This window comes from Thunnus albacares, chromosome 9 (assembly GCF_914725855.1).
Source record: "Thunnus albacares chromosome 9, fThuAlb1.1, whole genome shotgun sequence".
NCBI lineage: Eukaryota > Metazoa > Chordata > Actinopteri > Scombriformes > Scombridae > Thunnus > Thunnus albacares.
Genome location: NC_058114.1, coordinates 26,128,241 through 26,147,022, shown reverse-complemented (window position 1 = coordinate 26,147,022; position 18,782 = coordinate 26,128,241). Strand labels below are relative to the sequence as shown.

General features: G+C 37.8%; 1 protein-coding gene across 1 annotated transcript; it reads right to left on the bottom strand.

Moving 5' to 3' along the window:
* Window positions 1-1,039: 1,039 nt before the first annotated feature.
* Window positions 1,040-18,366, bottom strand: impact (impact RWD domain protein). The gene is made up of 11 exons (XM_044361429.1): window positions 18,174-18,366; window positions 16,148-16,276; window positions 16,005-16,057; window positions 15,817-15,879; window positions 15,567-15,652; window positions 12,153-12,278; window positions 11,946-12,040; window positions 9,805-9,878; window positions 9,278-9,368; window positions 4,233-4,364; window positions 1,040-1,378 (listed from the first exon to the last, which is right to left on the bottom strand). The coding sequence occupies exons 1-11, from the start codon at window positions 18,219-18,221 to the stop codon at window positions 1,319-1,321; spliced, it is 957 nt and encodes a 318-aa protein (XP_044217364.1). The 5' UTR covers window positions 18,222-18,366; the 3' UTR covers window positions 1,040-1,318.
* Between the last annotated feature and the right edge of the window lie 416 nt (window positions 18,367-18,782).

Sequence of the window (18,782 nt, the reverse complement as noted above, 5' to 3'; positions counted from 1 at the left end):
CAAGGTGTGTTGTCACATTAACAGCAGGAACAAGTGCAGGGACGAAATTTGAAATTTCTCAAGTAGGTTAATCATCCTCCTCAGCCATGGGTATGAATTTAGCTCCATGAGCTCTTCACAAGCCTCTAAAAATATGATTAAGGGCTGAGATGATGAGTTCAGCATGATGACAGCTTTTCAGGGAGAAAAATTGCTCAGCTAAGTGAATTAGTTGTAATTATTCTCAATGGCTGAAATGAACAGGCAGCTTTGTACACGGGCAGAGAGGAAATTTCAGGAATCTCAGCATATTGTGAGCCAGTTACCATTTAAATGAAATGTCCTTCTTGGATCAGGTTATCAGTTTCATTCCATTGACACAAGATACTGAACACAGATAAAAGTCAACTTTTTTTTTTTTTTTACCTCACAGTAGTTGGGATGAGCCAGTGAAAACCAAACTCCCAAGCGCACAGATGAGCCCGGGATATTTTTAGAAAGCAGTCCTCCGCTGCTTAATGCCAGCCCCAAGAGTGGTTAATATCCAGACCGTGTCTTCCCAGGGATCAAGTGACACCAAAACGGAGAGGTGGGGGAAAAACCCCTCAGGAACCAATGTGCTCTGAGAGAACACGCAGCTGCAAGAAGTTGAATATTTAGCAGGCTTTAAGTGGATGTCAAATGCACCCATTGCATTGGGGAAAACAGACATGAATTGTATGTGAGAGTGTTTGCATCAGTGAAACTCGGTGAACTTCCTTTTGTTGAGCAGTCATGTCTGATCATAATTCTTGGAAATGCTGAATAAATTGTGTATGAACTTCATTCAGATTTTGCTGAGAGCTGAATTAACACTTAAAAGGAGTGTGTCCACATCAAGACCAAATGGAGCATTATAATTTAAAATGAACAGTGAAAAAATATGGTCATGCTTTTGGTTTCTCGTGAACAAAATCATCATTTCAAATGTGTAATGATTATGTTGCTTTCTAATAAAATGGGTCAATTATCCTGGTATGAGTTTTTGCTGATGTCAGAATCATATTTTCCGAACAAATCCCATGGTTTGATTGCTTTAATGAAAACTCTGAACATTTCATTTCAAGGCTTATCAGTCAAAAATATAAATTGCAGAGTTAAAGTGATCAGCTAAAATAACAATTCAAAATTTCTAAAAGACATTTTAATACTAGTTATTTTCAATAAATTATTTTTAATTGAAACAACCCCTGCTTGACTCCCTCCATTCATCTGAATCATCTACAAATGTCATTTTCACTGAATTCAGCAGCAAAGATGTGAAAACATGTTTAAAAAAATAAAAGTTTTCTTTTGAAATTCATTTTGTCTTCTTGCTTTTTGGCTTTTTGGTCTTCCCTCCTGGTTTGGTGGCCTCATCCTGTGAAATAAGAGGGACAGATTAGAGAATGAACAGACTAATGATTACCTTACATTAGCACTCCACTTAACGGTGCCAAAGCTTTCTCCAAGCTCAATATTTGAGTGCTGTTTGCCGGATCATTACTCAATTTTTGACAGACACTTTTGTCTGGACTCCTGCTGTTTCCCTGCCTTAGTGAAATGTGCAAAATGTACACTGTACTGATTGGCAAACACCATACTATTTTAATGTGTTCCAACAATTGCATCAAACCAAACATTGTATTCTTAAGTACTCTTATAAAACATCCTGAACTAATTATTGCTCTGACAATCCAGGCTGCCAACGTGTAGATCTCCCGACATTTTAACAGCTTGTCTGAACAAAAAGCAAGCATGAATGATGATGCTGTTACATACAGCACAGTGACAAATGTTCAAAGAAAATGTGGATTCACGCAGCCTCTTCATAACCTCATACGGTGTTTGTATTGGGGCTGTAAGCCAGTCACTCTCCGATTATCTTCTTTGTTTGTACTCACTATCGCCATAAAAGTTTTGCCTCCCCTTTTCAGATTGGAGTTTCTCAGCAGTTTGAGGTAACAAGAAGTAGCTTGTTACTGTTTTTAATAAGGAACTCGCATGCCGTATAGTAAGTGGCAGCAACCTTTCCTTTTGTGAGGTCCTGAGGTGTAAAACTAGTGGCTCAGCTCCTGTTTTCTTTGCTGTAGTCTATTTTCCTCTTAAACCCAATCCAAGTAGTCAGAGGATTTATCTAATTTTGGATTAACCTATGGCAAAATTGTTCTCTCTCTGTTCTCCTTCAGTTATTTCCAATTTACTCTTCACCTAAAAAATACTGGAAGAAATTGTTGATAAGCAATGCACAGCTTTTAATACAACCAACCATCACATATTGATTGACAGGCTGAGGAACTGTGACATTTCTAGAACTGACCTGAAGGACCTGAAGTTTTTTGTTTATTATATAGACAACAGAAAGTTCTGTGTTTCTTCACAGATGAATATTAAATTGGTGTACCTCAAAGGTCAATTCTGGGTCCTGTTTTATTTCTGTGTAATTGCTTTCTCTTGCCAAGAGTCTTGGCAGTGTTATTAGCCGCTATTGTCATTTCATAAGCCATACTTCATAAGGCATTACTCTAGGAATGGCTATGTGGGTTGTTTGGTCCACCACTTTTGTCGAGCCTGAAATGCTTCCCCCCCCCTCTCTCCCTTCATTTTCTGTCATCTCGCCACTGTCAGCTGTCCAATAAAGGCATATACATTGCCAAAACAAATTACTTTTTACAAATTTTGTTGACATTCATGGTCCCTAGAGGATGAAATCTTGACGCTTCCTTTAGCGCCATCAGCTGGTGGATATTTGTTTAAAATCTTTGTGAATTTGTAAACTATTGGATAGATTGCAAAGAAATTTGGTTCAGACATGCATATTTCCTTCAGGAAGAACTGAAGTAACTTCTGTGATCTTTTTCATCAGGCGCCACCAGCATGCCAAAATTTGCAGTACTTTGGTTTATGACTACAGTAAATACCCACAGACCTAATGACATTCCCATCACCCTCAGCTGATAAACATTATACCTGCTAAACATCAGTATGCATTGTTGTTGTGAGCATGCTGACATTAGAGCAGCATTAAAACAGTGCAAGGGGCTCTGTTGGTGGGCGGTGTTGCTTCAGGTACCGGTGACACATGAAATGCAGTCCTGGAAGTCCAGTTTGAGTAATAGATCCATGAATTTGAAGGCTTATCAGACACCAAAACACCCACTTATGCCCTCAGATAATGCTTACTGACTACGGGCTCTGCAGGACTGCCTGGTCCTACAGGTAAACTCTGACCAAATATTGGCCCTCAGTACATCATGCAACAGTTACTGCCCATTCTGGTCTATATTCAGATAATTCAAATATTCAATGGTAACAAAAAACAGAGATTTAGTCTGCCTTAATGACAATGTAACTAACCTACATGCTTTCATTTATCACATTTACTGTAGATATATATCAGGTCTGGATTATTGCAATCCTCTTTTGATCTGTCAAAAAGATTTAGACAGGCTTCAGATGGCCCAAGCCAACTAAAACTAAGCTGTTCATTTTAGAATAGATTTTAAACTGTTATTGTTAATATCTAAAGCACTTTATGAACATGAAAGGTTTTAAATCCTACATCCACGGGTAGTGTCCTCTAATTAGTTGTCACAGAGTCCAGGCTTGAAGTATAGGCGAAATGGAGGCTTTGCTGTGAGGATAGGGAAGAAATCAAGTGCAGTGCATTTTTTACAGTGAGTTGTTGGGGTTTTGAAGAAGGATACTTGTAAGAGTTGGTTCGCCGTACCTTTAATCTATGTATGGAGACAGCTCAAACATAAATCATGTCATCAATTGAATAACTTTGCTGAACACAAAGACAACTTCAAAGCAGACTGGACTTAACTTCAGGCAGGCGAAAGCGAGGAGAAAGTGTTTGATCTCCAGAACATGTGGCAACCAAACACTTCAAATGAACCAATATGCCTAATGTGACAGCTATAAAGGAGTTACTGTGGAAACACAAAGCAAGGTGAACAGACACTCTATATTATTATAATAAATCTATGTCTCATTATAACCTGCAACTATATAGTATATTGCATCACAGTGTTGAAAGGGGTCTCTGTTTCCAAAAAAATTCTGTCTATTTGTTTTCAGATAATTGGAGGAACATCAGGGTGTAACGTCAATTAAACTACAAGATATCAGGTGGTTTCCAGCATCAGAAAACTGACAGCAAAGTCAAAATTGACTGATGTGTCAGTGGAAGATGACAGAGATATCTGAGAAATGCCAAGCAAGCATCTCACCGTGGCAGTGTATCCTTCCTCCACCAGGATGTTTCTAGCACAGTTGTTGATGTGTTTGAAGCGGTCAGGACCCAATAAAATACCACCATACCATCGAGACACGACCACCATGACATTACGCACATCCAGAATCTGTAGTGAGAGAAAAACACAGGGTATTTGTGAAGTGAGTGTGAATCAGAGATAGAGGGGCATGAGACAAATACAGAAAAACATATTGCACATACAAAGAGAGAGACAGGATGAAGTCAGAGGAATTACTGTTAGACATACAGGTTGAAAACTGTGACACAAACACCCCTCTCTGGCAGACAAATGTTTCACACCAGTGACACAGTGAATTAATCTCCATTAGCTGTATTTTGGCATCAGGTGTCAGTCCAAAATGTGTGGACATTTGACTATCTGCTGTCAAATAGATGAGAAGATTAATTTCACTTTCATCTTTGTGAGTTCAATATGTAGCTCCGGGACCTGTTTAGCTATGGTTAGCACATAAACTAAAGGTTCAAGGTTCAATTTATTAATTTGTAAAATCTCGGAAATCACCGTGCTCAAATCATAGTCAGCCAACATTGTTTACAAAAGATATAAATACCCACAAAATAACATAAAATAAAACCATAAATATAAACTCAAATAAATATAAAACTATATTCCCATAGCAATAAAAAAAATCTGTTAAAAAAGGGGAACCATAAAACCATTAAAAGTCCAATAAATGACACTGAGCCTCACTGGATTACAGCAAGCAATTACTTGCTATGTAAAGATATAGTGGAGTAATGGTGATCTGAGCAGTGAATGAATCTTGATCCATATATGATCAGCACTGCCTAGTTTGACAGTTTGATGTGAGTTTCATGAATTGTCGGCTTTCTTTTTTTTCCAACTTTATTGAGTAAATGACACACATTTGTTTTGGTCTGAGATGTCGGTGCTATAGTGCTAGATCTAGTGGCTGAATTGTTGCTCCATATCTGCTGGATATGTAAATAAGAAACTGTTCACCATATCAACTTAAAAGATCATGCCCAGTGATGTGTTTATGGTTAAAACATGTATGTGTGTATTCAACACATGTAAAACAATGTTGTTTAACAAGTCCTTATCTTAAGCTTTGAAGCTATTTCTTGAGCAACAACAGTGATTGCTCAGAATTCCTGTCCTCAAAGCAAAATCCAGGTGATTTTGATGAGCTGTTGACTGGTTTGCGAGGTAACAAGACATAATGTGCACTGAATTTAGATTTATTGGAACGGATTTTTACTTTTAACAATGGGTAGTTGTATTGCCTGTCTTCACTGTGCTAAGCTAAGCTAACATGTCCTCCACCAACCTCTACTGAAGAGAGATTAAATTGACACTATTCTCCAAATGTATAGCAAATAAGCAAATTCCCCGAAATGGCAGACTGTCATTTTGATATGAAGAGGAGAATTTGGCTCTGCACCGCAACACACACAAACAGTGCAGTCTGTCATTTGAGGGGATCCCTCCACATCTGGCAGTTGACACTATCAGTCAAATCCTTCTTTTATTCATCATCTCACACTTCCATCTTCACTGGCAGAAAGCACAAATCTAAATGAGGAAGTGGGAAGAAAGGGTTGTGGAGCAAAATGAGATTAGAGAAGAATAGATTAAGGAGAAAGCTCTTCATGTAAATTGCTCAGTATGCTGAGAATGTTACAAGCAGAAGATTAATCAGTAGCTCAAAAGGATGAACAGAGGGACAGAGGACCTGATGCCATCCCTCCAGTTACAGAAGGTCAGTCAGCTGCTGGAAGTGACCTGATAGTGCATCTTTGAATCTGTCCATGTGAGTTAAGAAAGGCACATATGAAAGGAAGTTGATGAGTTTACATTTCCCTGTTTTAACTAATGACTTTGTTTACTGGTTGTCTTAGGAAGCAGAGATTTTCATATGGTCCGAAACTGATAAAAAGTAACTTAAACCTCCGATAATTGATTTTTTGGGCACACAGGGGCAGCGGAAACAAGCTGTAGAAATGACAAATTATCACCTTCTAAGATGATATGGCAAACGTGTTAGCAAACAGTTGGCTATTTAAACGTAGAGCAACATTAGCATTCCTTTGGAGTAGTATTTCTCATCACCCTACTAATGAAAGTCCAATATTCACCTCCCTTTTAGCTCTGTCTTTGGTCTCAACCAACTCATGAGGGAAATATCAGGCTCTTTAGCTGCCAGATATTTCTGGCTAATTAGGTAGTTGCTGACGTTGCTTTCTGCCATTTGTTGCTGGGCTGGCAGTGTACAATGGGTCTTTAGGTTGTTGGGTTTTTTTTAGCTGAAAATACTGGCCTGCATGTGTAAAAGACACTGATGAGAGCTGTGAGAGTGAATCAAATCAGTAAAGTTGCCATCCATAAAACCAAAACAATGAGCTGAATGACACTAAATTGCTCAGTAGAGCTGTGGGGAACTGCAGGGTTGAGTTACTCTCTGTGGGTTCATCACTACAAGCAACTCCTTTAACATTACACATAAGTCATTTGACTCATTTTTAATATAAGAATATTGATTAGAGCAGCTTTAATGTGAAGACTTGTAGTGAAATATGCAAATGGAATGGCAAGGAATTGTTTTAGGGAGCTGAGGTTCCCAGAAAAAAAACATATAATGTAAATTTTTTTTGCCTTTTTTTCGAATACCTAAAAGATAAGCTAAGAAAATTGAAGCCAAAACTGTCTGAGCTGAGTGATATGTTTTTTATATGGTTTTCAGAGGGAACTCTGCTAGTCAAAGACAGCTTGATTCATTTGAATCATGTGCAGAGGGTCACAGTTTCTGACATACACACCAATAATCCAATGCACTACTTCACACTGATTTATTTCTCTAAATGTCACACTGGCATAGATGGCTGCTGTCATCTTATAAATGAGTATGAACTTTGACAAGAGTCATGGATCTCATCTGGAAAAGCTTGACACAACTCAGTGCTCCCTGGTAATGAGTATGACAGAACTACCATAAGTCAACACTGAGCTCTAATCAGAAGAAACTTTTTGTCTTGTCACTGGCCTTCATTCAATATTACGGGGAAACAAAAAGTGTGTGGACAATTGCACATTTTAGCGTGATGTGGGTGTGTATGTGTGAATCATAGTGCCATCTGACAACACGCGCAGTGACAAGTGCCTTGTTGATATGAGAAATGAAAAGATTAATACTTGTGTGAAATTACTGTCATGGGACCAAATTTCCCTGGAGAGGGACTGGGTGGAAATTTATAAATTATGTAAATACTAGCAGTGTGGGTCTTATTAATGCTGCCATTTCCCCTTGTAGAACCGTGCAGGCTTCATCTCTGTGTAGTTATAATTTTCTCAAGTACACTTACCAAAATACAGTAAATGTCTAAAAGGCTCTGATTGCAGGCAGAGCAATATTCACATTGTGGTACTGATTCATGAGATATAATAGACAATATAATCATCCCTAATAAGCTAAAATAAATGAATAAAATAACCTGTCTAATGAAGTACTAATAGTTCTGATAATTATTAAACATGAAGTGTTAAAATCAACATCAAACCATGAACTGTTTTGATTTCTGGTGGTGTTTTCATGATATAATGATATTATTTTCATTCATTTCTTTTTTCTCAAAGGTTTATTTGGAGCGGACATCGATACAATCCAGTCACACTCCTCAAATCCTTAAACCTGCTTGAATTCTATTTGAAGATGTCATCTCAGGATCTAGGAAATTTGCCAGTTTAACAAACTACTAAAATAATCAAGGATTATACCCCTACATCATGACATGACATTTTTTTTAGCAACGCTAGTGGTTTGGCTATGAATGGCAATCTCAGTCTAGCAGATGGCCCATCAGTTTGGTTCAGACTGAAATATGTTAACATCAATTGAGTGCATTGGCACATCATTTTGTACATTGATGGTCCCCAGACGATGTATCCTACTGACTTTGGTGATGTCCTGACTTTTTCTCTTCTCCTCTATGAGGTTGACATTAGTGGTTTGAAATGGACTGTCATGGTTTGCCATGAAATTTGGTACAAACATTCATGTTCCCCTCAGGAGGAATTCATTTTCCCATCAGCCTCAGCTGTACTTTGTGTTGTGCACTGATTAGCCAATGTTAGCATGCGCTAAACTAAGATGGTGAACATAGTAAGCATTATATCTGCTAAACATCCGCACGTTAGCATTTTCTGATCTTAGTATTCATTTCTAAGCATTGCTGTACCTAAGTGCTATACATTGTCACACAGCATGGCTATAGCATAGGTATTTAGGCTTATTCACTTTCATTCACTCAAATTTCTGTAATTTTATAGGATAAACAATTCATAAATTGAATCAGAAAATGAATTTAGCTCAGTCAACAATGAAAATAATTGCTTGTTGCAGCCCTACATCATGATGTCCTACAAATAAATTATGTATATAATACAATATTCACACCTTTTATTAAATGTTCCCATGTCTACTGAAACAGAGACTATTGAGCCTTGATGGTGTAATACTGTAGCTTTTCTCAGAACTGATGGTGCAGTAGCCTGTCCATTTTCAAACCATCTGGCATCTTCATTAAGAGTTACTTACATCTTTTTGAGGGCCAGTAAACTTGTATTTTTCACATATCACACACATATACTTTGTGTTGTTTATAGGGAACATATCATGAAATACTTATTATTATTATATAAGGTATACAGGATACTGAACTACCACACAAAACATTTTAAGTAGTGTACTGTGGGAGTCTGTGGAAAGCTCCTTACTCAAACAATTACACACCAGATACCAAATTGTGCAGACTGTGAAACTGAACAAGGCAGCTTAGAGCAGACAACAATTGGCAGAAGCCAAAAGAAAGTTGGATAAAACAAGAAAATGTGATAATGTGGTTATAATATCAATTCTGAACACTCTACTGACTACTTTATCAGCTCCTTTTGCATTTTTAACAAGTACGACATACTGCTTGGTATGCAGCTGAAAGACTCATGAGTCAAGGTCAGTATTTTCTGAGTGAAATGATAACCTGCAGTAAATGGAGTAATCTTCCCCCTGCTGCTGTCTCGCCATCGTCTTCACAGTCCTGTAGGAAGCTGTGCTTGTCCTCACAATAAATTCTGCAACAGACAGAATCACAACAGCTTGGCATTAGGTGGAAGAGGATTAAAACAGTTTTGTCAGAGAATGATATTGTGACTATGGCAGCCTCTTCAACATAAAAGTTTTTTTTTTTTTTTATGTGGTTTAAATGTCAACATCTCCTCCCTGTGAGTAATGATCACCCAGGCAGTGTATCAGCAGCTCAACATTGACTTCATTAAACCACGCAAAAAAAAACAAAACTGCACACACAGGCAAGCACGTGTCAGCAAACACATACACAATACTGTGTTATATTATACACTATACTGTTAGAAAGCCTTCAGTTTTTTGCTTTATTGTGCCCTTTTTCATAGCTTATATATATATATATATATATATATTTATATTTATAGTATACACTGTATGCACTGTGACACTACATGCACACAGTATATAGCTGATATCACCGACCTGTATGCATAAATGTTATGTGTGGCACTAGCAATCTTCTTGTTTTCGTACAGCTTCTCCAGGACCATTTTAACCTGCAACACACAACAGGCAGAACAATGATTATCATGACATATTCCTCACTTCACCTTGCATGTCATACATCTGCTCTATTGTTTATGAAAACTGCTGAGACAAGGATTTTACCCTGTGCTCTAGGTGCTTCAGCACAGCGTTATATATAAACTGCATTTGTACTGAAAATCCTGTCTGTGTAAGAAAAGGGAGTCAAAACCAAGTTAGGTTGAAAATTATGCTGTCTGAGTAATGCACATTACAGCAATAGTTTACTGTTAATGTCAGACAGTAACAAACTTCACCTAGGCTGCACATGCTACCTAGCTTGTCAGCTAACTAGTTAGGCTGGGTTGTTAACTTGGATTATTATGGAATGTCAAATTGAATGATCTGAACTGTTTAATACACAGTTACCACTGATTTTAAAGAAACTAAGAATAAAAATGAGGCAATCCATCAACCTTTTCAACAAGACATCATAGGTACCCTCTGCCTTATCATATTGGTCCAAATTTGTTGGAGATATTTGTTAGGAAAGATTTTGGCTGTTGCCGCTTAAGTTTTTTTAATTAACAAAATCAAAGAAATATCCTTTTTTATCCAACTAATCATTATTTACAGAATCTCAAGAAAGACATTGATGTAAGCTCTACCTTTTGTGGGGAGCTCAGAGAAGTGCTGCTACATTTATTTTGGTCTTGCTCCCATACAAAACAAAATGGTAAATGAACTGCATTTATATAGCACCTTTCTAGTCTCCTGACTACTCAAAGCACTTTACACTACATGCAGACATTCACCCATTCACACACATTCATACACTGATGGCAGAGGCTGCCATGCAAGATGCCAACCTGCTCATCAGGACATTCTCACACACACACACACATACACACACACACACACACACACACACACACACACACACACACACACACACACACACACACACACACACACACACACACACACACACACACACACACACACACCCACCCTTCAGGAGCAATTTGGGGTTCAGTATCTTGCCCAAAGACACTTTGACATGTGGACTGGAGGAGCTGGGGATTGAACCGCCAATCTTCTGATTAGTGAACAACCCGCTCTACCTCCTGAGCCACAGCTTCCCAAACTGTAGAGTAAATTGTCACAATTCATTGCAGATCTACTCTCAGTTTTTTTACTTTGGAAAATTGTATTGTTTGGATTCACTGAATATGACAGGAGTCTCCACTCACAGTTCGATTTGATTAATTTGCACAAATCCGAATTGTTAAAGGTACAGTGTGTAGAATTTGGTGGCATCTAGTAGACTGAACTTGGCAGAAACGGAATTAATATCCATAAGTGTGTTTCAATTAGTGTATAATCACCTGCAAATAAGAATGGTTGTGTTTTCGTTATCTTAGAATGAGCCCTTTATATCTACATAGGGAGTGGGTCCTCTTCCACAGAGCCCACCATGTTGCACCGCCATGTTTCTTCAGTAGCCAAGAACGGACAAATCAAACACTGAGAGAGTATTTCTCATTTTTCGCCGCTCTAACCACTGTACGATTTACAAGATATTTATTGAACTATTTCTTTTTTTTGAGTCCCCCTGGTATGTTTGTGATTACGGACTGTATACACAAGGTGCTGTAAACTTGTTGTATACTTGTTTCAATAAAGCTGTCATAAATAAATAAATAAAATAAATAAAAGAACACTTCCAGACCATTCCAAGAAAATATGTAAATACTATACGGGTGTCACTGCATCTGCTTTCTGGAGGATGGCAGCATTTGTAAATATTTTTGTCCAAATAGCACTTCACAGCGGGTGGACGCGTTTAAGACTAACTGGTCTGTTACCAGAAAGCCATCATGCCAGTCACATGATGTTTCAGTCTGTGATGTTGCTGCATGAATTAACACATTTATATCCTCTTCAAGAATTTTCTACTGAAACTCATTTCATTTGTTTGTCTTTGACAAATAAGGCAATGTTTAATTTTTCAATAGAAAATGTCATAAATATGAACAATAGTTTGTTTTTTGTGTTGTGCAGTAATGTGAAGAAATTATGAAAAACATGTGCTGTACCTGTCTTGGAGTCACCACAGGTGCTAAGTGAGGCTGGAAGGTACTGCGTCGGTCTGTGATGGTATTTCCATGTTTTATTGGAGGCATCTCTTCATCTACAAGACAAAATGTTACAGTACACATCACTTCATCGGCAAGATCAAATTTATAATGACCATGTTTAATTTTGATCACTCCAGAGTGTGTGGCTAATTGAGTCGGCTGTACCATTTGCATGATCCATGAAGAGATGTGCGTTCTCTGTGTTCAGTTTGAGATTCCTGAAGTCTTGCATGTCTTCATCATCATCCACTTCCTCCTCAGCAGTGATGTTCACCTTTTCTGGTTGATCCACTGAGGCAGGTCATGTAAGAAACAGTGTCTTGTTAAAGAAAAGCTTGTTGTTTTTTTTCCCAACCCATTCCTGCCACCTGTAAAGGTCTTCATTGTGTTGTCTGCAGGCTGGGCAGCTTGTCATTAAAATGACACCTATTGAGCCACTTATTACTAAATTACCCTTTCATGACACTGACACTGAAATGGTTTCATAACCTAACAAACCAAGACAGACTATTCATAATGGATGACACCAATTACTAGAGCCTGACTGATGCTGGATTTTTGGGACTTATGAAGAAGCTGATATCATTTTTAACAAGAATCCTGCAAATTTGACTTGGTACAGTGTCATTAATTATTGAGAAAGGTTTGAATTTTCAAAGAAGAGCTGAGTGACATTAATTTGGTTTTTTTTTACTCTGCCAGTTAATCCCAACAAATCTGTTGCTCAGTTCCACGTTGTTTTGGATGTCTTTTGAACTCCAAATCACCAAATGAATGCTTACTGGCATTTATAAGAATGTGTTGTAGTATTATTGTTGTGTATTTAGTTTATGTGTGTGGCCCTTTTTTTAAAAAAATTTAAAGTTCTTTACAACCAAGCACACTCTAGACAGACTCAGCAGTGAAAGAGGAATTGCACAACTTCTGAACTGCTGAAAAGTCATCTGATATTCTATGTATGTATCATGAACCTTGTGGTATAAAGTGGACTGACAGCTGGACAAACCATGTGATGGTGACCTCATGTATATTCCTGCAGGATGATTGTAATAGTTTTGTTGCTCATTGGTCAACATATGTACAAATATCATTGTGGAAAGCCAGTATGTAGAAATATAGAGTAAGAAAGCTCTGTAGCTCCCAAATGCATTCATTCCTACTGAAGACATAAATCTTTATTTTGTACTTTTACTCTTATAGAAAGGCTGAATAATTCCCTAAAACAGCTGGGCACTGTAGTTTTTGTCAAACTTCAATCAGACAGGGGGAAATTGCATTTATTGAGGACAACTTTCAGTCGTGAATTTGGTGCTTTTAGTGAGTATTTAGAGCAGCAGGAGGGTGTATGTGGGAGTTAAAATAAAGTGTTAACTGTGATAAAGGAACGTGTCACCCAGGGCAACAGTGTGGCTCACTGATGTGTTTTTAACTGTTTTGGACAACAATGGAGCGTTATGACAGAGGTATTCTTGATATAGAGGCAATACTTGTTAGTAGGATTAATTCATTGTTGGTTTGGGTTTTTAATGATATTCTTTGACAATGAGAAAAATACAGATTACTGCCAGTTTTATCTTTGAATGTTCTTCATATGTAAGAAAAAAAGACCCTGCTAAATCTTATATGACCACGATAAAAACAGGAAATCTAACAAGCATGCTGTGACAATGTGTTTATTCTATGCATGCATACAGACACACACAAATAGAGCCACATATGCTGCCAAAATTCATTAAAAGCAAGAAAAATGGGACTTCATATTTACAGTAGGTGAAAAAACCATTTGGTCTCTGATATTTTTTCATCTTTTGCTTTCTGCCTGGTTTCATTCAACCAAACTTCATCATCAGGCCCATTATTTGTCTTTACTTTTCACATCCTCTCTGTCATATTCACTCCGTTTTCATTTCCTTTTCTGTGAAATGTGCATCTTCGGCCTTATCACCCCCCTCCTCCCACACACACACACACACACACAGTCTCTTTCTCTCTCCACCATGTTCCTGCCATTTGAATGATGGGGAATAAGCCATCAATCATGCTTCTCTGGGCTAAAGTGCAGTTATACTTATTACCACATGAATCACAGAGAGAGGGCGACTTATGCCACACAATAATGGGGCAGACCCTTAATATTTTTCTAGCTTGTTGCTGAAAAGAGACCATCTGCCTCGATAATAGATACTGCTGGACTCGGCCACAGATAAACAAGGCAGACCAGACTCCCCAGAAAACCGGATTCAGGGTGACACTTGTTGGAAATCTTTCATTTAGGTTTCTTTTACTCTTTCTACACTTCAAAAGAATCTGCCAAGGTAACAGAAGGCATTACATAGATATCCATCTTCATTCAATGCAGACACAGAAGGGTTTTTTTAATGCCGCTACAGGCCTTTGTGCTCATCTTATCGCAGCTTGAGGCCACAACAGATAGTTGTATTACTAATGGAGGAGCATCTTAGCAAGAGTTTAGAAAGAAGACACCATTAGATGAGACTTCAAAAAGGGAAGTAGATTCACCTGGACCTATTTATTTATATTAAAAATATCTAACTAATCTAATTAATCTAAATGTGGGCTTTATCAGAGCCGAGGTTTTAATGTGCATGGATGTTATCATGCACTCGAGCTTCTTAGAAAGTGCGGGAATGACCATTTGCTAAAACCCTGCCCACGGACAGAGATTGTGCAATCATAGCTTAGCAACCGTTACTAGGCACAGCAGACCTGTCAAGCTTTGGATTTCCTCACATGTTGAAGCGGTGTGCATTTGGTTCTAACAAGAGCGACACTAGGCCTTTAAAGACAAGAACAAAAGTGGGAAGAGTGGATTAAACCGTGTGTTTACAGTATCGGCTTGAACCTAAGCTGCGAACGTTAGCATGCCCGGCTAACTAGCTACATGGTGTTATTTCCAAAGGCAAGGGGCATGTCATTAGTTAATAATGTATTTTGTGAGGTTACAGCATACATTTGAAAAATACCTGTTCAGGACCAGAACATCCACCCTGTGGGAACCAAGACACTACTATATTAGAGTAATGAAAACAGCTCCTGCTCTTTATTGGGTTAGGGAAGTTTACACTCCAGACAAACCTGCCTTAAATAGTGTTGTTTGCCAAACTAATAAGTTATTCATTGCATTTTTATTTACTGTACTATACTACTATAGCTAGAGCCCTATAGCTCTACCCTGCAACACACAAACAATGTGGCATCTTCGTTTCTACTCTACATGGGTCCTCAGCTGGTGAGGATGCTGACCTTTTATCTGCGATATGTAGCTTTAGCCTCAGTCTTTCGGCATTACATCATACATGTAGCCATTATGTGCCCCAAATTCTTTTACAGTCTTTTTGTTTTAAAATGAATCATATGGAAACATTAAAAAGTCAGCTTAAGACAGGTTTCATCCTTCTCATTAAGAAGGATGAAATGGTCAACAGAAAGAATGAAAATGCATGCTCTTGGCGTGCTATAAAGTTAGCTCTTCTGTCTTATCAAGTGTCATTTCAGGTCATTATGAATAGCAAATTGAAGTGTGGCCCTCAAGGCTGAATTTCATTTTTCACACCTCACCTGTTTCTGAGCTCTGGGATTTCTCCACGAGGAATTCTCTAATTTTTTCCACCCACAGGTAGAGGATGCTCTCCCCTGCATGCTCCCTGTTAAGATTGAAACATTTCTGTATGAGAGTGGATTCTCCAACAGACACAGATCTACAGAAAGATTGCACTGTTCCTGGAAACAATTGTGAAAAGCTTTTGTTGTGACCAATATCACTCTACAGCACCACCTCGTTAAGTCAGAAATTATGAGAGGCACTCACACATAGAGGTCTTCCAGGCTGTTTGCCAATCTGGCCCTCTCGGGGCCTCGCAACCAGGCTGCACTACAAAAGGCGAGAACAAACAGAGGGTTACTGAGTAGGACGGGGAGTGGGCTTTTGAGTGGGATGTTGTTTTATCAACTCAGCAGATCGCCTCAAGATTAAATTTGAAAGGCAAATAGACTTACTTGATCTGGTAGATTGGAGGGGCTGTGCTTGGATAATCAAGTGGGAGAATTATCTGATCAATACAGAAAAATCATGAACTGAATTATAAACAAACTGCAAAGGCAGAAACGTGTGAATCATATATAAGGTGTATTTTCTCTACCTGCAAACATGCCGTCAGCTTTGGTTCCTCCATGTCGTTTGATATTTTGATGCAAAATATTCTAGATGCTTCATCGATAACACACCATTCATCACCATATATGGAAGACAGAGCCTCCACCTCTTCAATCTAAATGAGAGGACACAATAACAAAGCAAAAAACATCAATCATATTCAGCATTTACACCACTGATGTACTGAAGACTTCAAACTCTAACCTAATGTCTTTTTAAATTATGTAGTCAAAATCCAACTGCACAGACACATCAAAAGCAAACAATATTGAACTACAACTAGCCCCAGTTTGTGCCTCCCATGTGTTGCCATTACATTTGAACCACAGAGGTAAGCATTTGATATTCTGAAAAATAAATACCTGGTGATCTTTGAAAAACCCAAAAGGATTGTTTAAAATAATATTAAAAATTATCATTATTTAAAATTGTAGGAAATATGCTTATTGACAAACAAATGAGATATGACATGTTAATTAGTGAGCTCTGGAAGCGCTGATAGGCGAATATTGTTATCTTTGGACAGTCTTTGTGCTAAACTAAGCTAACTGGCTGCTTCATATTTACTGTACAGACACGAGAGTAGTATCAATCTCCTCATTTAATTCTCGGCAAGAAAGTGAATACGTGTATTTCCCAAAATGTCTTTAACTTATAACTCCCCTGACAGGTATTCCCAGAATGGATGAAAAAATGCATAACAAATCAGATTCTTGCCTGTTTGTCAAGAGAAGTTTCATTGTATTATTTTATATTTTCGTAGCTTAACTTGTTTATATTTTCATACATGTCATACAAAAGCAAGGAAATATGTCATTTCCAGCTACTTAGATTAGGAAATATAGTTGCAACTTGTGAAATTAGTTAAAAAATCTTTTTTTTTTTTTTTTTTAAACCAACAGAGGGCATGTTTTTCATCTAGATGGTTAGAAAACTCTTTGAGGATTATTGAAATACCTTCAGAACAGTGGTACATTTTGATTTTGACACTTTTTAAATATCATCAGTTATACTTTTTTCAGAGAATCTGACACTAATGGGATTGGTGGTAGAGCTGGGAAAGATCCAATGTTAACAACTTGTGAGTGTTCATGTCATCAAAAGGGTTGTATGAAAATTAAAATACTGTGCATTGACCAAACACCAAATCCATTAAGTTTGGAATTAATTAAATTAAATGAAGATCTTTGACTGACATGAGTTACTTTTCAGGCACTTTTATAGTACCAAGCTGGATATATCTGAGCTTTCAGAAAAATTCTTGTTTATCAAGTGTAACTACGAATTTGACGTAGACGTGAACGCCACAATTCAGAAACTTGTAATCACAAGAGATGTGACAGCATTGGCTCTGTGACTGGAGTGTCATGTAAATACATGAGACGCACAAAACTGAGTAAAAATTAAGATCAGCGTCAGAACATAAAACTACAAGATTAATTATGTTTGCTTGTGACGGTGTTAATTTGTGTCAACCTTTAGTCTTATATGCATGCTGTTTTGGTGGCACAGTATGTTAATGTGTGGCCTCTGTGCACTGTGCAGCACCTGCTGAGCTTCAAACATCACATGCATAGCCGAGGTGTTAATGAATCCAGACACCTTGGGAGCAACCTGTAGTGTTCGTATGTGTGTGTGTGTGTGTGTGTGTGTGTGTGTGTGTTCATCTTTATTGTATGATCTGTGCACAATTGCATGTTGCTCTTTCATGTGCATTTTAATCATCCCTCCCTTGTGTTTTTCAACAGTTACAGAAAAAACATGTTTTGTTGAAACGCTGGTGCTGTGGGATTTCTCAGCCTGCCAGTATTTATTCTCAGTGACATCTGAGCTCAATATTAAACCATCGTTAGACTGTCTACTGTTGGACCTCTGGTGCTTCTGTCAACAGTTTCTATTATGCTTATACGCTCTCTGCAGGCCACATCAATATACTACAGCAAAACAGACACTTGGCACAACTTGCCAGGTTGTCTTGACTGTATATGACTGTGAAATTAAAGACAGCTTACTTGACACTGCAGATCTCCTCCATATTCCGGATTTATGATGTCGGCCATGTATTCATCTCAACGTCAGGTGTGAGCTATTGAAAATATGACAGTTAGTCAGAGAGCTCATAAGACTTGTAGCACTTGAACTGCAAGTGAACAAGCAGCCTGTAAGTGTGGATGTGTAAACTGCTTCCAGGGCAAAGTAGCTGGGTGCGCGTGGTTTCCGGTTTTCATTCAACTAAAGCGCTGATAGAAGCATAAAGAAACTATAAGCAATATATATCCATATCTGTGTGCTGCGATTGCAGATAATGTGTAATATATAATACATATTACATATATGAAATATAATCGTTTTTTATGATCTGCTTGTTTTGCGATCGCCTTGTGTGAAGCACTTTGTAACGCATGTGGGATTAGAAAAGTGGTCTATAAATTAAAATTATTATTATTATTATTAGCCTATTATTATTATTATTAGTAGTAGTAGTAGTAGTAGTAGTAGTAGTAGTAGTAGTAATAGTAGTAGTAGTAGTAGTAGTAGTAGTAGTAGTAGATTGGATTTTTTTTTTAAATTCCTCGTTTAAGATAACGGGTTGAGCTTTTATTTTGAAAGGAACCACTCTG